Source organism: Ammodytes marinus (genome assembly GCF_949987685.1).
Source record: "Ammodytes marinus genome assembly, chromosome: 1".
NCBI lineage: Eukaryota > Metazoa > Chordata > Actinopteri > Uranoscopiformes > Ammodytidae > Ammodytes > Ammodytes marinus.
Genome location: NC_137230.1, coordinates 17,116,353 through 17,139,091, shown reverse-complemented (window position 1 = coordinate 17,139,091; position 22,739 = coordinate 17,116,353). Strand labels below are relative to the sequence as shown.

The window sequence follows — 22,739 nt, the reverse complement described above, 5'->3', positions numbered from 1 at the left end:
TTCATTGAGGTAGCTATAAAAAATAATATACATTTTTTTCTACTTTTTTTTTGCCAATTCTTTTACCCTACATCTGACCTAACTATATTGATATAAAATATTTATGGTTTTTTAAATGTTTTAACCCATTAAATGCCAGGTTTGTGTCATGATGCCATCGTATTTTAGATGGAAAAAACAGAAAAAATTATTATTTTCAATATAGGCCTGCTACATGCAAATAATTGTTTTGTGTATTGAATTATTAGGCCTGGGATATGTCAATGCTGAGCAGCAAAACTGATTTTTATGCATTATTATTTTTTGTGCAGTGTCAAATACTCACACTCGTCCCGCTAAGGTACGTAAATGGACTTTTCATTGAGGTAGCAATACAAAATATTGTACGTCCTTTTTTTCAACTTTTTAGAGCTGGAAATAACATTATCATATAAAAATACACTTTCTTACCAGATTTCCAAAATTGTAAAAAAAAAAGAAAAAGGAAATGTCCGTAAAATGGACTAAGGGTTTTAAACAGGTAGCCTAATGGTTTTGGGGTTCGCTTTTTTAATATGTTTGATATGATTTGGGACAATAGTCTGAAACTGTTTTAATTCAATCATTCACTCTCTCCCCTGACACCAGTGGAGGAGAAGGCGTTCCGGCGGCTGAGTTTAAACAACGACAATTTAACGCAGCGAACAAGAAGCGGTCTGCGCGCGCACCAACAGTAATCTTTAGGTAAAATGGCGACGGGTGCCATTTCCACGGAGTGCAAGAAAATAACCGAATTAAGAGTTGTGGACCTTAAATCCGAGCTCAAACAAAGGAATTTGGACATTTCCGGTGTTAAAAGCGTCCTTCTTTCAAGGCTGAAACAGGTAATTAAAAAATTACGGAGCTTGTTTTTGTAGTAAAATGGCTGACCGAGCTGTGAAGCTATGCTAACGGTAGCTCATGTTGTCGCATTTTGTTACCAGAATTCCCTAATATTTCCAGGAAAGTTCGCAATCAAACCACTGAAACAACTAATGCCCCAGTTTGTTTGTATTGCTGTCTAGCTAGTTACACTAGAGATAAACATCTACACATACACCTGTACCTATTGGAAATCAAGTTAAATGTAGCAGCTGTTGGGTTCGTGTCCATCGTGACTAAATGATAGCATACATATTATTAATGTTACGACATTTTTAAACCTGTAAGTTTATGAGAAACAGAAATTACAAATTATAAATTGATCCCTGGGCTGAAATCTATTCGTTGAAATTGCTCCAATTTTATAATAGAAATTGCCTAAGCTATAGGAAACCTGTAACGGATTACACATGAGTGACAGTGTAAACGAGTAGCTTGATTGTTTACTGTGCAGAGGACCAAGCACATGCTCAACCAAGTGTAGTGTCAAATGGAAGGTAAGCAGGTTTGTGTTTCCACTTAATGTATCCTCATCGATCACATTGAATTGTGTGATCAGTTATCTGTGACATTTTTTTTAAGATGATGAAAAAGATTATTGTCTAATTGAAGGATTCAGAATTCACAAGGTTGTCCATTTAGACTTAACATTTTTGGGCTGGAAATTAAAAACTTTTAGCACACGTCCAGGTGTTAGAAGTGATTGACTTTAAAAACCATTCAAAATACTTAACTATTCTAAACATTTATTACACACACACACACACACACACACACACACACCGTTAAATACATTTTTGAATTCCTTCTGCGTCCATATGGTTTAGCTTTCAACTATTCACAGACAAGATACACAGCATTTGACATCATAATTGATTAATAATCACATCTTTGTGCGATCAGATATGTTCAACACCCATAAGAGAACTTCACATTTTTAATTTAGTCCACCCTAAACCTCAAAAGTACTCAAGTTTCTATTGAAATCTGTAATCCACTTTTGCTGCCTGAAAAGGTAGAAGAAATGGTTAACTGGTGATTTGTAGCCATATTTAATGTTGCTGATGTTGGGCTGATTTTTAAAGATTGTCAAAAGAAGTGCCTTAGGCTTCCTCTTCAGTCAAATTGTGGCTCACTATCAGCAGGTTGTGTTTTTGTTTTAATTAAATAATTTGTCATTTTTAAAGGCTGTTGAGGATGAAGGTGGTGACCCAGAGTACATTCAAATCAGTCTTTCACCTGACACGTCAGCTCGGAAATCTGGAAAAGTTAAAGGTAACTTTGGTTAAAATATAATGGACGAGGCAAGATGTCTAAGAGTCCATTCTTTTTTCATGTTTTCAAGTTTGATTTATTTCACTTTTCAGGGAAAAGGGTGGATTCAGATGCAGACACACCAGGGGAAGAAGATGTGTTTTCTAAGGTACTGTGGCATATGTTTCTGTAAATGTTGAATAATTATAATACATTTCACTTTTGGGCACCTTTCATGCCACTCAAGGACATCTAATGCCTCGTTTCCACCGAGTAGAGCGGGTCGGAGCGGAGCGGCTCAGAGCGGGACAGCTCACTTTTAAGAATCTCGGCGTTGTTTCCACCGCCGACCCTACCCTTACTGGTAGGGCGGGGTTTATGACCCTACCCTTACTGGTGGGGCGGGGTTTAGGCTGGACTGCTATAGCCGCCGCCAGAATGTGGGTCAAACTATCGGGCTGTGGAACAACTGTGGTCAAGCCAGCGGTCTCTTGTTTTTGCATGGTCAAACCAGCCGCTTCTTTATTTATTCCCCCCGTGTTGTTGAGAGCACAGAGACGGCTCGGTGCAACTGATAGAGACAGTGAGCGAACAGCGCTGGCTGCGGCAGCTTCGTGACATCGTAGCAGTGGGACACAGTGTAGCCAACTGATTAATTTAATGACGAGGGAAAAACACCACACAATAAACAGTGTCGCGCTCACATTTTCGCCAAAACACACTGACTCTCTTCACTCTAGCCGAGGTGACTACACAAGGCGGAAATGATTCTTTCGACCAACTGTGGTCAAGCCAGCGGTCTCTCGTTTTTGCTCGGTGAAACCAGCTGCTTTTTTATTTATTCCCCCCGTGTTGTTGTGAGCGTGTATTTACTACTATCTAGGCTATGGTGTAAACACACAGAGACGGCTCGGTGCAACTCATAGAGACAGTGAGCGAACAGTGCTGGCTGCGGCAGCTACGCAGTGGGACACAGTGTAACCAACTAGGGGTGTGCACGTGTACACGTGTACATGTGTAACCGTTTAGTAAATCATAACCGTTTAGGAAAAATCAATAAACGAAAACCGTTTTTTTTTTTTTTTTTTTCAAATTTCAAAGTTTTTAAATATGTTCTGGAGACACGCGTTTATTGATTTTACATCACTAATAAACTAATTGGGGAGGATAAAAGCTAGTCTGCCGAGAATCTGTCTGTCCCTCTGCGAGTGTGTGTGAGTGAGTGTGTGTATCGGCGCACACACACACACGGGGAGTCACCGTGCTGGGGCTCGACTCACAGCCATTGAAGAGTGATGAAAGATAACCTAAAGATTAAAGTTACCCGGTTGACGTGAACTACGCTCGTAAGTAGCCCGAACTTTATAACACCTGTTCAACATGCATTTAACGTGGACATGTAGAAAGCGATAGGCTATATTAATCAGGAAATGAATGAAGCGCGATTATGACGGCGAACGTGTGTGTGTGTGTGTGCGCGCGCGCCTACAAGATGGCGGGGGCACGAGGACAATGACGTAACGGTTAACCGTGTACACGAAAAAAAAATCGTTGTGTACACGGTTAGGCATTTTTGTAAACGTTCACACCCCTATAACCAACTGATTAATTTATTGACGAGGAAAAACACCACACAATAAACAGTGCTGTGCTCACATTTTCGCCAAAACACAAGACTCTTGCCGAGGTGACTACACGAGGCGGAAATAATTATTTCGGCCAATCAAATGACGGCAGTGTGTAGCTCCGCATTTTCGGCACCCTTTCAGGCGGCTAGTACCCCTACGGAGGAGTACTGAGATTTGGAGCGGCTCAGAGCGGTTAGGTGCGCTTAAACCGTACCCTACCCAACTTTTGGCAAATGAAAAGCCAAACTACCCGGACCGAACTGCTCCGACCCGCTCTACTCGGTGGAAACGAGGCATTACATGTACAAATGGGTAAAAACAGGTGCACAACATTAAAACTGAGCTACAGAGCAGTAAAAACAAACGACTAAATAAATAACTAAAATACAAAATAAATCAGTATAAGCAAGTCTAAAGAGGTGGGGTTTAATACAGGATTTGAGAAACATTGCGCTAGTTGGCCGCAACACTGGTGCAGAGTCAGACCTTTGTTTTCAGCATGAATGAATCCGCTTTTTACGACGGGGTCCATCCCTCGCTCTCCCTGAACTGTGCTTGGTGTCGATTTAAGTTTGCCTCTGGCAAAATCACGTAATCTAAAGCTAGGGTCTCATCGGCTGCGTTTTGAAAGGTCAGCGGCAAACTAGGTCAAAGTTCAAATAATGTAATTTAAAAAAAAATATATTTGCAGACCGAATATATTGCATTTCAAGAATCTTTTGAAATTATATAAAACAAATAAGCTTGCGAATAGTGATTTGGGCTTCGAATACTAACATATGGCGCTTTCCACCGCATATGTAGCTCAACTCGGTTTTGGTAGCAGCACGGGTCGTTTTCCACTGCAAATAGTACCTCCTGAACGTGGGCGGAGCCAAGTAGCAAAACAGAAATAACGAGCAGTTGTTGTACTATTAACTGAGCCCACCACCAAAAATACGGATGGAAAATGTTTAAGAAATACCCCCCTTGTATCTGTTTGCTAAAATAAGTAGAAGAATATTGCTATGGGCCATTAAAAGGGAGGATTGGCGTCCCAATGTGTGACTGCCACTCAGTCAGCTTTAGGGATGCGTCACGTGCATCCCTATGCACGTAAACACGGGCATCAAAAAGTTGAAGTTGAAGTTGTTTAGTGCTTGTTTCAGGATACGTGTTTTCAAATGCAAGTCGTGTCTCAGCCTGAATAATTTATTGCAGGATTTTTTGTAATCAGTGCAGTCCGAGGCTTGTAATGTAATCGGAAGCTATAATTTCTGTCCCAGCTGGCTAACTAGGCTATAGCTCCTGCCCTACATGTCTCCTCTCGTGTCGTGTACAGTATGTTTAAAGTAACATCCCCAACAACCAACACAACTGGGTGAGCTTAGCGAATAATATATGGACATTTCATTAAGTTTCTTTCGGATCTGTGATGCAAATAAAATGAAAGGGAGCCAGAAAAGGCACGGTGAGACAAAATGCACTCAAAGTCCCAGAGAGTTTGGGAGTGTACAGTCTCGTGTGAAAGTTTGTGAACCCCTTGAACCTTTTGGAATTTTATTTATTTTTACCATTATTAATTCATTTTTATCAATACCAGTATTTTTTTATATGAAATAACAGATGTTTGTTTATCAATTCAACATTTTTCTTTTCCAGAAATCAATTGTTAAAAGACATAAAACAAATGATTTGCCAACTGTTGTATGTGCAAAAGTTTGTGAACCCTGAGCTGCATTGCTTAAATCGAGCAGGTTAACACAATCAGGTGGGCCAAATTGATTGATGAAATAGACCAATGTAATGAGAGATCTTTTAGGGAAGAAATTGGGTGGCACTAGATAAAACCAGGTCTACTTATAGGCAGATATTCAGTCACTCTTAAAGCTCTCCATTTGTAGATGATTTGCCTCAGGGTGGACCGATGGAGCTCAAATTTTTTTATATGAATTTATAGCTGTCCCCAGACAAATGTGCAACATCAAAACTCTATTCCTGAGATCCTCTGAGATTGTTTTCCCTTTTAGCATGTCTGACCTGTATGGGTTCACTTTGGTGATCCTAAACTGACCTGGTTTTATCTTGTGCCGCCCAATTTCTTCCCTAAAGATCTCTCACTACATTGGTCCATTTCATGACGCAATTTGGCCCATCTGATTGTGTTTACTTGCTCAATTTAATCAATGCAGCTCAGGGTTCACAAACTTTTGCACATACAACAGTTGTCAAATAATTTGTTTTATGTCTTTTAACGATTGATTTCTGGAAAAGAGAATTTTTGAATTGATAAACATCTGTTATTTCATATAAAAAATACTGGTATTGATAAAAATTTATTAATAATGGTAAAAATAAATAAAATTCCAAAAGGTTCAAGGGGTTCACAAACTTTCACACGAGACTGTATATACAACAGAATGAAGCCGGGAGTCTCTGGCCAATCAGTGGCCGGCAGTCTGCCAATGTCACCTTTTAGCATCGGCTCAGCTCCCTTGGAACCTCGAGCGAGGCGATATCAAAAAAGCACCCGCTACCAGATACCATATTTTTGCGGTGGAAGCGCAAAAAATGTGAGTTGGGCCGAGTTGAGCTGATACCACATAGTGGAAAAGCGCCATTAACAAACTAATATTTGAATAATACCGGGCCAGCCCTAGGGGTAACTGGGGAAAATTGCGATCTGAAATTTTTAAGTTGGACAAACTGGTAGCGGCAGCTACAGCAACTGTGTGCCTGTTTGTCATTGTAGGGTTGTGCTGATAGGCGATGGAATCGGCAATAGATGGCACGATTGGAAATATTATTATTATTATTTATTTTTTTCAGCTGATGCCATCGGGAGTTTTCCTTTTTTATTTTAATTTTTTTTTGGCTGATGCTGTCGAGTGACTGAGTGTGCAGTGGAGAGAGACAGACAGAGTATTATTTTTATAATTTAGCTTTTTGACAAGTGAACATCTGACTTTAGACTAGGGCTGGGCGATAATTGCAAAAAATATTATCACGATTATTCTTTCGATATTGATCGATATCGATATTAATCACGATATATAGTGTTATACTGCTGAAGCTTGAAGAAACCAGAGTGTTCATTAGTTAAACTATACAATGTTGTTTATTAGCATATTGTGATAAGAGAACATTGAATCACATTTAAATATACACATTTAACTTCACAAACATGTTTTAACTGCACCTAACTAAACAATATAAGATAGCTTGCCTTGTAACCTATTGAAAATATTGTAAATAAAAATAAAAGCTCTGACTTCTTTCACGTTAAACTCCTTTGGCAGGGCTACAGCAAACATCTTGTAAGATGTAAACATATTGTAGAGGCACAACCATACATAAAAAGTAAACTATTGGATCAATAAAGGCACTGACACAAGTACTGAACTTTAAGATATAAAATATGAATATGAGAATTACTGGTTTTACATGTCAGCTATTTTAAAAAGTAGAAATGTGAGTAGAAAGTGCAAAATGTAAACATTGTAAAACCAGCAGGCTAATGAGGCTGAACTGAACAGCTAACTGTATGTTATAGGCTACAGTAGCTTTGCTTCTTTTTTGATAGTTTTTCATAAGGTTCAACTACCGCAAAATACGATACGATAGACAGGAGAGCTGCAGCGGTCGGACGGCGGTTAAAACTTTTCACACTTTCGGTGTGGCCGCTCCTATATTTATTCCCCCCGTGTTGCGAGCCAGTGAGCGAACAGCGCTGGCCGCGGCAGCTACGTGGTGTCATCGTAGCAGTGGGACACACACAGTGCAGCCTTTAGTGCAACCACCGCTCGCGCTGCTGATAGCAGCGGTCAGACGGCGGTTAATACTTGTCGCGTATTTTCACACTTTCTGTGTGGCCGCTCCAATAGCCTATATTCCCCCCGTGCTGTGAGCGTACAACTCCGGTAAATGCACAGAGACGGCTCGGGGCGAGTCGACAGAGACAGTGAGCAAACAGCACTGGCTGCGGCAGCTACCTGACTATGGTGTCATTGTAGCAGCAAGACACTGTTGAGTGTAGCCCACTGATTAATTTAATGAAGAGGAAAAGCACTATAAAAGAGTGCTGCGCCGACATTTTTCGCTAAACACAACACTCTTCACTCTTGCCGAGGTGATCACACAAGGCTCTCCTCCTCTTTCCTTACCGCTGAAGCTCAAACATGCACGTCGCACCAGGAAATGGGTGTGTAATTAGACAGGAAATGCAAAAACTGTAATCTGACTGGCTGTTGAGTTTATTTTTATTTTTTATTTTTTTTTCATTTTCATATCGAGGATTTATGTCAAACGCATATTGACTTAATCGACGGGAGTTTAATCGCGATTACTAATCGTATCGAATTATTGCCCAGCCCTACTTTAGACTGACTCCCACTGTAGTCACAGATCATCTGATCCGACCTGCGGTATGACACAGAGATGAAACAAAAGTGAAACTTAAGCTGGAGCAGTTCAATATAAACTACAAAATCCCGCGGAGATTTTGAAATTACGGGCAGCCCGGCGCTGACCACCAGCCCCGCATCGGCGGCGCCCCGCCCGTCGGCCGGGCTCGAAAGCTTCTACTAACCGCCGCCGCGCGCCTTCCAAACTCAAGTCCCGAGTTGTGGCCGATTGAAGGTTGCAATCGTGGCAATCTGCAGAAAAACAGCCGCTCTCGCGAAGACGTTTTCGTTAAGGGCGGCCATGTTTTTTGAGCTATCTCGCTAAAACTTTATACACGTGTGTATGTTGGTCCCCTGATGCTGTGTAAACAATTTGGTGATGATAGGTTGGAAATCCACGGAGTAGATGTCACTTGACTGTATTTCAGGTCATGCAAATTTGGGATGAAAAAAAAAAAATCATGGCTGACTCCTATGGTCCAAGAGGCTTTATTGTAGAGCACCATGAGCTGTACATGTGTAAAAAAAATCGAGGCAATCAGAGTCAGGGGGAAAGGGGCGTGGCCTGTCAAACATTGCATTTTTTAATTATGGTTTTCGCACTTGTGGCGCCCCCTATGGTTTATCTCGACAAGGTTAGAGGGACATGCTCCCACATGACTTCGGCACATATCCAGGAAGTTTGATGATGATAGGACCTATGGTCAAGGAGTTATGGCCAATTTGCTAATAAGCCCCGCCCCTGCGTAAACGTTTTGGTCAATGGCGGCCATGTTTTTTAAGATAGCTTAATAATATTTTACAGACATGTGTCATAGTCCTCCGGGGTTTCGTGAGAAATTTGGTGTTGATGGAGTAAAATTTGACAAAGTTGTGGTTAAAACCGTCTTTTTCAGTTTATGCTAATTAGCGGAAAATATTCCCAGGCGGACTTTTATGGTCCCAGAGGCTTTTTTGTAGAGCACCCTAACATACACATGTGTGAGAAATTTCAAGTAAATCGGACTTACGGTGTGCGGGGCGTGGCCTCTCAAACTTTCTTCAGTCGGGGCTTAATAACAGCGCCCCCTAGTGGAAATTCAAAAAACTGAATAATAGCACACTCCGTGGGGTGGGGACGCACGTTGTGTGACATTTTTGCATGTCTGCGTGTAACGGTGTGGGAGGAGTAGGAGCTAGAAAATGAGGCGGAAGAAGTAAGAAAAAGTATGGTGGAGAGCAATAATTACGGGCCCTCAATACTTGAGGGCCCGTACTTAATTAATACCTATTGTAACCAAACACAATTAATGTGTTGTGTGATTTGCCTTAGGAGCCTACTGTAGCTCACGTCCGCCCTTGGTGTGATGTGTGATTTCATTTATGATTTATTGCATAACAGAAGCCTATACTTAATATAGAAATACCACAAGTACTTTCTGTAGACAGTTATGACTATCTTTTGTTGCTCTACATTGCTTCTAAGTATTTGTCAGCTCACGTCAGTTTTTTTCTTTTCCAGGAAACTGAAGAGTACGAATCAGAAAAAGGTATGTAGGCTGGCACACTGTGCTGCCCAATGCTAACATTAAGTTGTTTCATTTTTACAGCTGACATCTATGGTGACAAGAAACTCCAGGTATAATCCATAACCTACATCTGGCGGTATTTCTTGCTTCTTCTTGCTACAACACTATATATGTCACAATGCACAAAAAGGTGTGCCAAGGACCTTCTTATTGAACTTATTCTGAAGACAACTCGATTTTTATTTATTTTTAATTGGTAGTGGTACACAAGAATAATCAGATGTGGGGTTGACTTTACTCCTTGGATATCACCAACATCAAAAGGTTTTCTTCAATGGATTTCTGCTTCCTCCTGCATTCGACTTCCTACATCCCCCAGCGAGAAGAGTAGTGAAGGTTCACACAAGCTGATGTTTTATTATGACAAATAAAATGGAAGAATCTACAATTAATAGAACTTGAGGATCTTTGGACATCCCTGTTGACATTTTGACTGACAACATTGGTGGACCCGTGATAAGTTCACCGGGTAGGCATGTATATTTGACTCCCGTTTCCGTGGACAGCTTGGGAATGATTCGGGTTAGCTCAAGGACCCCAGACGGCTTGTAAAGTTGCAGGGGCTTGTGTCAGGAGGCAACTGAAAGATCAAGAGACTTCATACAATCATTGAGGACATCCATCAAATTGCACATGTTCCTGCTAGCTGACCACAACCAAGGCATGGTGTTTACAATGAAGAGATCTGAGACACAGTATTACCTTGGACTGGCAAGGAAAGGCTACTGTGACAGAAGGGACACATATTTGTCTAGAGCAGACTCGACACTTCAGCAAGTTGGATTTGATGACGATCATTGGGGACATATATTATTATAGAAATATTGGAAGATATTGAAGATTTCGAAAAAGATCAGATGACTTTCCATGGACTGACCAGCTAGTGATGTATTTTGCATAATTGAAACAAGGATGGATGAACGGATGAGATGTTCCTTTGTCACAAGAATCCCACCAGGATGAGGACATATTGTAGGAAGCATCTGGGATGCAAGTTCTATGAATTATCAACTGTACATGTGTCAAGAAATGAAGAGTACTGAATCATCCCCCATATTCGGTGAAGATTGTGTGTTTTGTCTTCCTGTGGTGTCAACGCCCTCGATGACGATTAACACTAAAATGTGCTTTCTATTCTACTTTTTAGGTCAAGTAACAATCGACATGTCAATGTTAAAAGTTGTGTTTTGCCATGTTTATCCTCATTATATCCCTCAGATGTAACGGATACAGATGATGGTACTCGCGAAAATTCAAAGTCCGCACCCTGTGAAGACAGCCTCGCTTTGCCCGAGGCTGAGGCTGAACCAGAGTCAGACGCTGTGGCAGCTGAGGCTGATTCAGAGCCTGAGCCAGAGGTGGAGGCCAAGCCAGAGGTCCAGGCAGATGCTGAGCCAGAGGTGGATGCGGTAGCCAAGCCAGAGGTCAGTTCCGAGCCAGAGGTGATTGCTGAGGCCGAGCTAGAGGCCGAGCCAGAGGTGATGGCTGAGGCCGAGCTAGAGGCTGAGGCTGAGGCCGAGGTGGATGAGGATGCCGAGCCTGAGGTGGATGAGGATGCCGAGCCTGAGGTGGATGAGGATGCCGAGCCTGAGGTGGATGAGGATGCCGACCCTGAGGTGGATGGGGAGGCAGACCCAGATGCAGTGAGCGAACTGCCCGAGGACGATGAAGCCATGAATTCTTCTAAAGAAGCTGAGGAGGATCGCCTATCCGTCTCGATGCAAAATGAAGACGCCCTCACCCTCGATGTCGATGGTGACGATCTCCTGGATACAGGTAAACATGTGAAACTTCCAGATCCAGAGGCCGAGAAGGGCACTGATGAGCCAGATGCCTCTGCTGAGACGGGCCAAGACGATTACATGAAGGGGGAAGCGACAGATGGTAAGAAAGATGAAGGATCCAGGGGTGAGGCCACGAAGAAAGATGGCAGAGAGGCCCTGAAGAAAGCTGAAACGGGAGACAAAGAAAAGGATTCTGGGAAGAAAGGCCCCTCCGCTACTGGGGCATCAGGTCAAGCAAAGAGGTTTGTCTTTCTATGTCAGTTCTTTGATACTACTACCAAGTCCAACTCTCTAAGAACACATCATTTTGGGTAGCCTCAAGAATTTTTTTTGGCCATAAGGGAAATGTTCACTGATGTACCTAATCCTGCCATTTACTACTTTGATTTGTGTGCTGAAGTTGGTTAATTTGTGACAATAACCAGGAGCTGAGAATACACCTCTTTGTTTTGTTACTTTGACCTCTCCAGACGTTTTAAAGCTTTTTCCAGCCTCCACACAAGGCATTGTAAAAGAGCGTTAGTCCCTGTGATGTTTTTTATTGTCTTCTTTTTGGTCAAATGATTCGCTGTGAAGTTGAACAAACCTCTGAAGATGTCATTGGTCCAGGGAATAAATTGGCTGACAACCTGACCCATCTCAACAGTGGAAAAGCAATGAAGCCTTTGAAACATTGGCTCAGATCTACGCCTTGCCTACAGGATTTCTTTCTTTTTTCACCCCTTGAAAAGTACAAAATGTGGTGTTTGTATTCCACTAGATGTGTCTACCCCAAGGCTATATTCACCTTCACTTATTTCCATTGTTTGTTGTTGCACCATTTGCTTTGTAGTTCTTCAAAAGACAGAGATGGAAAATCTACAAAAGATGAAAAAGGTAAGAATAAATGTATCCAAAATGCTGTTAGAATAATTAAAACAGAATTTAATTGAACTTGAGTCAATATTTGTATACATGCTGAATGTGTTTTGGGACTCATCGCCAGGATTCGTCACCAGTAGCAGCAACAGCAGCTCTTCTCGTAACCTATGGGTGAGCGGCCTGTCTTCAAACACCAAAGCAGCTGATCTGAAGAACCTGTTTGGCAAATACGGGAAGGTAAATAATCTGATGCACTTTTTTATTTATTTTTTTAAGTTGTTAACCCGTTTTATGGTCAGTGTTTTGGGGGCAAACATTTTTTTTTCTGTTACCAACAGGTTTTAAGTGCCAAGGTGGTTACAAATGCAAGAAGTCCTGGTGCAAAGTGTTACGGCTTGGTGACAATGTCTTCCAGTACAGAGGTGACACGGTGCGTCTCCCACATTGATTCTACAGAGCTTCATGGACAGCAGATATTTGTTGAAAGGGTAAGTTAAGAAACGGATGTCAAGCCAATTCTTCTGCAGAGACCTTTATTGGTCCACGTCTGCCCTTTTTATGAATGGGGATTTAACCCTTTAACGCGCCAAAGTCGCAAAATTGCGACATGACGCTGTACTGAATCAAACAGCTGTTTTCTCTAAATAGTGTTATATTTTGTTCAAACTCCCCTCCACTAGTTGGCAGACATAAAAACGCCTACTTTTTACATGAGTTTTGTGGTGTAGTTTTAGTTCTAGTAGTAACTGTTGGCTTACAACAAAGTGGACATCATTACAAATGGATGGAGGGGGTGAATCTGATGTTATAAGTTCAACTCTCTTTCAAAATATCAGGTATTTCATGGAAATTACATAATCCAACATGGCCGCCGCCATATGATGTCACAATATGCTAATTAGATGGGAACATTTACTCCCTAGATAAACTAGGTCATTCTCAATATTTGTCTCAGTCACAATTAGGGCTGGGTATCGTCAAGGACTAAGCGATACGATACACTGGTCACGATACGATATATCACGATATATTGCGTATCTTGATATATCACGATATATTGCGATATTCCATAAACAAGTTGCCTTGCCAAACATAACAGCACAATATATTGATAATTGCACAGACAAATGAAGTCAAAACTATTTCATTCACAACTTCCTTTACTATTTTTCTTCCTTTTTTTTGGTTTTGGCAAATGATCAAACACTGCTGCAGCTGCCATAACATCAAAATAACAAATCCAATTCACTCTTGTACTAACTGTACAGGACACACTGAAAATGATAACAGATCAGTGTGCTTTTCTGACACAGTGAATCTTAAGTATGCTTATAAACAAAATTGATCTAACTTCAATAGTCAGTATCCTAGAGGCTCAGGCCTGACAGCAGACATGGGTTTGAATCGACCCGTGATTGTTCTCTGCATTTCATTCCCTCTCTGCCCCATTTCATATGTCTCTCTGCAGTGTCAATAAAGCCTTGAAAATCAAAAAATAATAAAAAAAATCATTGAAAAATTTATAAAAACAAAACAATTTTTAGTTATAAAAATCGATACTGATATCGCAAAACTAAGTATCGCGATATCAATTTTGACACAGCCCTAGTCACAATTTGTCTCTATCTCAAACCACTTTCAATCCAGATCCTTCTGAAATTTAGTTGTCAAAATCTAGTACTTTTAAAAATAAAACCCGGCGCCTAAAGGGTTAAGGGTTTCCTGCATAACTTAATGGTTAGGCGGGCGCATACAAAACACATGCCTCCTGCCTTAACTACCATTGTATTGAAAAAGAAAAATCCTTGGAAATCATGGACCTGTATAATTTATTTCATTGCTACTGTATTTCAGGCCAAAAGTGATCCTTTCAAAAAAGACGACTCAAAGAAGGAAGCGGAGGAGAAAACGAGCGATAAGCGCAGTTCAACAGGGATGAAATTGAACACCAAGTGGGTGACAGAAAAAAGATGACAAGTTTATCCTTTGTTGATTGAAAGCTCATTTAACAATTTGTTTTTCTTGTGTAGAGCACAACAGTCTTACAAAAAAGAAGACAAGAAATTGGATAAACTTTCAGAAAAGGACAAAGATTCAACAAAAAAACTGGAGGCAAAAGGTGGAAGACCTGAATCGGTTTCATCCAACTCGGGAGCAGATTCTGCAAAGAAAGATGACAGAAAGCATGGCCGTAGGTTTTATTCCTTTATCTCTATTAAAATGTAATCCAGTCGAGTTGTTCCAGATGCAAATGTCTGTTTTCTCTGATTTTTTTATTTTCCTCTAGGGACAAAAAGTCCAGGCAAGATGACGAATTATGGCAATAGGGATTCTAATTTTGGCAGAAAAAGACCTTTCAGAAGGGGAAGGAATTTTGAAAGGGTAAGACATTTCATTTTATTATATTTTTTAAAACATTTTAACAATGTTCATGAATGGAAGTTAACGACGAGATTCTGTTTTTTTTCAGCCGTTTGTCAACATGAATGTTCAAAGGTGGCCAAAATGGTTGATACCTCCTGAAGAGGTATGCCACTCTGCTCTAGAGATATCGCTTAGTATTTGATTTTAACACTCACTTATTAGCTTTTTTTCAACAATCATTTCTATTTTCCCCTTCCAGCTGGAGATGATGAAAGACAGACCTCGCCCTTATATGAATAAGAGGGAAGACATTGCCATTCTGCCTTTTGACAAGATTAAGGAGCAGAGGATGCGTGAACGAAATGCTCGTGTGGAGCGTGCCCAGGTGTTGCACAGGTAGTCTGCAACAGCACACAGTTCACATTTAGCAGATCTATTGTCCTAAAATGCTAAATAAAGGATACTCTGTTTTGTTTTAAGGCGTCGTGAAATGGCCGAGGGAGAGCGGCGGGAACGTGAGCGTGTCCGTCTGTTGCGGGAGCGAGAAGAGCGAGAGAACCTGCTGCGGGAGCGCCAGAGACTGGAGATGGAGAGACAAAAGCTGGAAAGGGAGCGCCTGGAGAGGGAGAGGCTTGAGAGAGAGAGAGTCCGTATAGAACAGGTACAGTGAGCTTGAGCACATTCATCTGCTTTTAAACTACTTAACAGTCAAATCTTCAGGCGTCTCTGAAAACGTTCCATCTCAGGGGTTCATCATTATGTGAACAGATTTAGGCCAGAGTTGACTTCAAAGGGTAAAACAAAACAATAACGCAGTTTCTCGTAAAAATCAGCATTTCTCCGACAGACATAGAACTTCAGGAGGGTAAAGGTGCGAACACACCAAACGTGTTGGGTGCGGTGGCCAAAGCGCCCAACGCACCTGATCTGGCGCTTGGTCATTTTGTGTCAAAAAATGGTTCAACGCGCCCAACGCTACGCAGCTAGTCTCCCCCCCGATATATTTATTCCCCTAATCAACCATGGCTGCGATCAGACCCGACCCGACACAACGGCGTTCATGTCCGCACAAAAACAACAACAACACGGCCAACAATTGTGCCAAAAGACAAATAAACAGCAACTGAACGGAACAAATAGCCTTAAAACAGCATTACAGATTCACGTCACTCGGAAATGAACACAAACGGCAAGGCAGCACCATACCAAACACATTTACAGCAGCATTGTGCGCAGGGCAGTAGAAAATAAAGGCAAGTAGCCTACATTACCCTACCTGGCTGTGACGGGACCGTGGCTGGCGTAGATATAGGCATAAACACCGGTGCTTCGCTGTACTCGTTGTGAAAGTTCCCCGGACTTAGCCGTTATGTTTGGGTTCATTATATGGAGGTGGTGGCCGCACACAACCGGGTGAGTTAACTAACGCTATCCGACCGGTGCTAACTTGGTTTATCGGCTAAAGCACAGCCGCACATATTCACTGAATTAACCAGGAAGCCCATTCTCCTGGCTCAGTTTCCCCACGTCTTCTAACCCAACCCCGAGCGGCTTCATATCACCAGCCAGCCGCAAATACATTTCCTCCTACTCGGTGTTTCTCAGCCTCTGTGTTGTCCTCCCACCGTGCCGATGTCCGTGACGTCGGGTCAAGCTCACCGCTGATTGGCCAACGCGGCTAAACGTCATGCGATGGAGCGTTAAAAGTTAAATTTTTTGAACTCGCGCGATGGTGCAGTGACACTTTGGTAATGCGGCTACCGCGCCCAAAACGCCGCTGTAACGCGGCCAACGCATCATCGCGCCTAAACCAATGGTTCCCTATGCAAAAATAGGATTTTTCAACGCCGCCACCGCACCCAACGCGTTTGGTGTGTTCGCACCTTAAGGGTAGCGCACTTCATAATTGAACAGCAAAACAAGTAAGCCTTCATAATAACATGAAGTCTGTCTCGCACTTACTCTTATTCTCTCTCCTTTTCCACCATATATCTTAACTGTGAATTTTAACAGAAGATTAGTCCACATGTCTGTTAACTCAAAATGTCGTGCCAGTGTCCATTTAGGCAAGGGAGCACTAATGCATTTCACTAAAGATAGGCTAAATGTAATCTTTTCTGTTAACAGTTAATGAATTGTCAATAATATCATTAAGAATATTGGATATCCCTTATCTAAACTGTTTAAAAAAGTTGTTAAAGTCACTCAGACTATGGGGATTTGTTGCAGCTTGCATTTGTGTAACGATACCAGTGTCTCTCACAAAGTCGTTTTTTAATTTGTGTTTTTATCATTTCCTCTTTCAGGAACGGCGTAAAGAGGCAGAGCGCATGGTACGTGAGCGTGAGGAGCTGAGGCGGCAGCAGGAGCAGCTGCGTTTCGAGCAAGAAAAGAGAAACAACCTCAAAAGAGGCCGTGAAGTTGAACATGGGTATACAGTTTTTTTTATTTATTTAATTTTTGTCCCTCAGCAGTTTCATGGTGGTGTTATTAGTATCAACATTTTTGGAATCAAGCGGTGACTCATTACATTTATTATTTAATCTGTTTGAATAATGTTTCCTATGGAGAAAAAAACAAGTTGATCCTCAGGGATAACTTCGCCTTGATTTCTCATTGAACTGAGGAAACAATGCAAATACATAAATGCTGCTATCCACGCTGACAACTCATGAGGTATGTCTGTGTTTAATGTTCCAGTCGGAGAGACGATTCCTATTGGAATGGGAACAAAAAGATGCAGTCGGAACCCGATGCCCGTTTGAACCAAGGCTCGAACTACAACCGGCAGCAGAACCGCTTTACAAACTTCAGTCCCAGAGAAAGGAATCGCTTTCCAGAGGCTGCTTCCGAGCAGCCCAACACGTTTGACAGGTATTTAAAGGGGTAGTTCAGGATTTTAGACATAGGGCCTTATTCCCAAGTTAGCCTTGGTGTTCTTTATCATTGGAGACAGTTTTCAACACATTTAATTCAGTCCTTCTAGTTGCAGAGTGCGCTCGTGCTAAGCTAGCGCACGGCATCGGGGGAATACTAGCCTGCTACTAAAACAGTCTTACCCATTCCACAGTACACCCGAGGCCAATCAATTATAACGCCAGACTATCGATGTAAATGTCTGTGTTGATAGAATAATTTTAGAAATAAAACCAACCTCGCATCGCATGAATTATCGCATTTTGAGTGACTACTTTCTTAGCAGCAGCGGACTTTTACTTTGCTGTGTAACCGAATCACTACAGCAGAAAGTAAACAGAGCAGCGTGGGACAGAAACTGAAACTGCACTGCCACCAGTCTACCGTCATTCTGTCCCGGTTCTCTGCTGCAGCTCCAGCGGGGGCTGTCTCTACAGACGCTCTTTCTCTTTCTGCCCTTTGAGCATCCCTCTCAATTCTTCATCAGTGTATTCCGGCTCGTACAGGTACGGGCAGCAGCAGGTAAACAAACTATTATAGAGCCTGTAACCTAGGTATTAGTCCGCCGCTGCAGCAGCCTACAAGGAATAAAGTCCCTCAAAATGCAATATGCGAGGTTGGTTTTATTTCTAAAATTATTCTATCAACACAGACATTTACATCGATAGTCTGGCGTTATAATTGATTGGCCTCGGGTGTACTGTGGAGTGGGTAAGACTGTTTTAGTTGCAAGCTAGATATCCCCCCGATGCCGTGCGCTAGCTTAGCACGAGCGCACTCTGCAACTATAAGGACTGAATTAAATGTGTTGAAAACTGTCTCCACTGATAAAGAACACCAAGGCTAACTTGGGAATAAGGCCCTATGTCTAAAATCCTGAACTACCCCTTTAAGATATAGGAATTGAACATTATCGGTCATATGACCTTTTTGCACTGAAGTAATTCTGACAAGGGCAAGCACATGAAAGTAATAAAAGAAATTACTGAATTCCAGTGAAACTGATTCAGTTTTATTTACCTGTAATTGTGCATGTTGGCTCACTGTCACATATGTTTCATAACTTACTCGGGCCCTTGTCATCAGCAACCAGAGAAGCTCCTTCAGTGACAGGCTGCTCCTCCCCAGATGCAGAACCAACAGACTAAAAAACTCATTTGTCCATCGTGCCATCATACTCCACAACTCCACACATGGAGGGAGGAGGGGGGTGGCTGATGGAACATAACCGCAACAGCTTGCATAATCTATTTATTTATTTATTTATTACTACACACTAAGGTCAAACAGAGATATAAATTAATAACTGTTGCTAACATCTGCTGCTGCTGCTTCTTTTTAAAATGTATTTATAAATATAAATCTGTATTTTACTTTTTTACCATGTATATTGATGCATTTTAGTGACTTGCTTGTGTCTTGTTGTATGTACTACAGCTGCTGCTGGATTTTTGAATTTCCCTGAAGGAACACTCCCAAGGGATCAATAAAGTGTCTATCTATCTATCTATCTATCTATAGATCAGATCTAGACCAGTCTTGAAAATGTCACATTCGCAATGCACATGTGCCACCACTGCAGGTTGGCCCTTTTTATAGAGTGAATGTTTTGGGGATCTTACAACATTGATTGCTGTTCTATGCTGCAGCCTGGTAATTTATGATGTGGTTAATGGCATTTTGATTTCTCTTCAGGCGTAACCGGTTTGACGGTGAGCCAGAGGTAAAGAAGAGTCGCCCTGCTCCTAACAGAGAAGGCTCTGGCTTCGATCGCTACCCAAAGAACTTTGAGACAGTTCGCAGAGCCGAGCCACCACCTCCTCCTCGAACGGAGCTCCGGGACACTGACCGCAGGGACAGAGATGAGAGACGGCCGGTGCCCATGCATGAACGCCCAATGGGGGCCAGACCTGTAATGCCCGCTTTGTCACACAACCGATCACCCAGGGATGCAGGGCATGGCTGGAAGAATGATGGCGTGATAAACACCAACAAGGGAGATATACGGTAAAACATAATGCAACTTATGCACAAGAAGCTTCGTCAATTGACTTATGTTTCTCCAAAAAGGTAATTAACTTTGTTTGTACTCCCCATGTCTGCTGTAATGCTGGGTTTAGCAGAGGACCTATGCGCGCAGAGCGCGGAAGAGATGGTCCAGGCGCTGCACTGAGAGGAACTGCCTCATCGAGCCGTGGAAGGAGCAGCTTTAATGATCGAGATGGGGGAAGGTCCATGGTGATGAGTGATCAGGTCAGCTTACCCTTTTGAATAAGAGTTTTAGTGCATTTCTTTGGTCCAGGTTCAGGTTATTGACAGGTCATGCAAAATAATATGGTTGTAAACCCTTAAGGTTATATTAAGTCTGAAAATTGTAGTGCCCAAACGATTAATTAATACTATCGAGAGAAAGGGAATTGACAATGATTGAAGTCTCAAAGGTGGTGTTGTGCTCATTTTCTGCTTTTCTAATTTTTAATGTGATCCTTTTTGGCGTTCTGAACTTTTACTGAGGGGAAAAAAAGTAGATATTTGGTAAGCTGTGAGAATTGGTATAAAAAACACAGCTGTAGAAAACTTTTGTTGACCCATACATCTGCCAGATAACATTTTACACTTTTAAAATGAGTCGTACTTTACTACGTCTAGGTTTTTATAATTCCAACTTTCAGTGTAAAAGTTGTAGCTCTCACATACCATAAACAATTGATAGAAGACTCGCTCTTGTCTCTTGTGTCTTTGTAGCCTTTCAGCTCTGGTCGCCAGGTGGTGGTGGAACGTCACAACAGGGAGCAAGGACTGAGGAAGGAGTGGCATGGTGGCTCAAGCTCACAGGCGGGGGGCTACCAGGATAATCGCAGGATTGGAGAAACCCGGGGAAGCATGATGGCTCCTTCCAGGTACATCAAACTTACAAATAAATAGTAACACATCTGACACACTCAAAACGGTATGACCCTGTTTTTCCGATGTCTTACTTGAGTTCTGTTGCTCTCTCTAGTCACTCGTCAACTGGACTGAACCGAATTGTACAGATCACCAACAACTCTGTTCCCAGCGCTGGCAACGTGGGTGGATTCAAGCCCTACAAAGGAACGCCGCGGCAGAACTACTAACTGCCACTTTAAAACACCTGGAAATTTGAAGGCTTTTCTAAACTCTTTATTTTTAGAATATCAACTGTTTTAGGTGGCACATTTGAAGCCATGAGATGGTTGACACTATTTTATTTTGTATAGAGAAGTGTTTACCTCCAGTGTAGGGTTTTTTTCCTGACAGTTTTGCTGTTACAGTTATAACAACCCTGTGCACATGTTTTACTTATCTCTAGGAAGATGTTGTAGAGCCCTAGCTCTTTGTAACAAGTTTTCAAGTGATGTTACCAACTTCTCTAATTGAGTGTTGTATGTATATTTCCAGTCGCTTTGTCCTCCGTAATATGTCTTATTTTAGTGTAAAATAAAGCTCAAAGGAGCAGGGATCATTCATTTATTTGGATGTTCTTCTGTAAGGGTGACAAAGGACTCTTATTTTGAAAAAGTCATACTTGGTTTGGAAGTCCTGTTTTGTAATGATTGATTGGATTTTCTGAAAAGAGGTCAGAGTAAACCACCCTACATTGTAGCAAAAATGCTGCTCATATGTGTGAGTTGAATTGCTTACTGTCCTTCAAAATAAAAAATTGCTTTATGTAACTGCAGGGCAATTCAAATGGTGACACTGTCCCTGAATGTACCATAACACACACAACTATTTTATTTTCACCTGGCAGACTGGCTCTAGTTCTGGCAGGTTGGGTTCTGTATTTGATTTTGTAAATCGCATTGGGACAGGCTGTGTGCATTATTTCAATCTGTGATATAAGCAGTAGGTACTTTGAGTCAATTTTAGTACATGGTATGAAATCTTTATATTTTGTAGTTTGATTAAAACTACAAAATATTCATCCTTCAGTGGAACAGACAGTCAGCTGTGACTAAACCATCATCTTGCTTTCCATCTCATTTTTTTTTCTTTATTGTTTAAGAACTGTTCCTAACGATGAATTTTTTTGGTACATTTTCAAAGTTGAACCAAAACTTCCTGGTTTGCGTTGCATGTACTTAGACTGTCACACACTTTTTACCTACACATTTGTCAGAATTGGTTGAATAAACTACAGACCGCTAATGAGCAGTGGTAGTCTCATGCTTTCCTCTCCAGTAAAGGCCAGTTATTCCAAATAGGAGGTTCAGCTGTTGGGTTTCTTCTCCAGGTGAAAAAGTAGTGGTAGTCAACCCTTCGGTAGCCTTCTGTCAGACCTGAGGATTGAATGGCATATAAAACAAATGGGTATAATTTTATTATAAAATTAAAATGTATTTAGGAATTAACTTGCAGGTGGTGACTGGATTTAAAACCTGTATTGTATTGCTTTATTTTAGTAATTAATTGTACAAAAGCCCCTTGCTATCTCTTCAGTCATTCATAGTCCAAAACCTGCATCGTTTTTTCCTTGACCCTCTTTTATCATATGTTGCTAAATGTTTGCAATCGCCAAGAAGAAGCAACACCCATGGGGGGAGTTCCACTTTTAAATAGACGTGTCAATTTTTTGAATTTTCCGCAATTATTTCCTGTAGATTTCTTCGAGGTCTGGCTTGACTTGGTGTTTGAAATCATAAACTTCAATGAAAATTTCCAAAGTTTCAGGAGAGTCAGAACCTGGGTGTCTCGAGCACTTCTGATATAACACTGCAATGACTTGACCTGAGGGTCTATTACAGAGTTTTCCTTCAGAACGATCAAATCTGTGGTATGAGTTGTAGAGTTGATTGGTCTGCTTCCGTATTGTTTAGTTCTTCAGTTTTACATGCATGGCCAGGTGCTTGGTTTAGGTAAATTTGCTAAAATATTTTCTCCAACTTTTCTATCTCATTTGTTCCTCTAACCCCACAAAACCTCCTACATTAATTAACATTTTGCTAAATTCTACACCCCTTTTAATTTTTTTAAGATATTTTGTTGGCATCTTTCATGCTTTATTTGACAGTATGAAGAGAGAGGTGAAATGGGGCAGAGAGGGGAGTGACATGCAGAGAA

General features: G+C 41.5%; 1 protein-coding gene across 2 annotated transcripts; it reads left to right on the top strand.

Annotated features, from left to right (window-relative positions):
- Positions 1-728: 728 nt before the first annotated feature.
- Positions 729-21,818, top strand: sltm (SAFB-like, transcription modulator; the record flags this gene model as incomplete). Of its 2 annotated transcripts, none has more annotated exons than XM_080049349.1 (20): positions 729-863; positions 2,088-2,175; positions 2,268-2,323; positions 9,666-9,693; positions 10,951-11,758; positions 12,349-12,392; positions 12,502-12,614; positions 12,716-12,865; positions 14,232-14,329; positions 14,408-14,568; positions 14,665-14,759; positions 14,848-14,904; positions 15,001-15,137; positions 15,222-15,402; positions 17,048-17,172; positions 17,442-17,615; positions 19,353-19,664; positions 19,781-19,910; positions 20,403-20,557; positions 20,659-21,818. In XM_080049349.1, 20 exons carry the CDS (start codon positions 729-731, stop codon positions 20,771-20,773), a joined length of 3,162 nt encoding a protein of 1,053 aa, XP_079905475.1. In that variant the 3' UTR covers positions 20,774-21,818. The 2 variants fall into 2 exon arrangements, with proteins under 2 accessions (XP_079905475.1, XP_079905474.1); XM_080049348.1 differs by having other exon boundaries at positions 19,778-19,910.
- Positions 21,819-22,739: the final 921 nt, after the last annotated feature.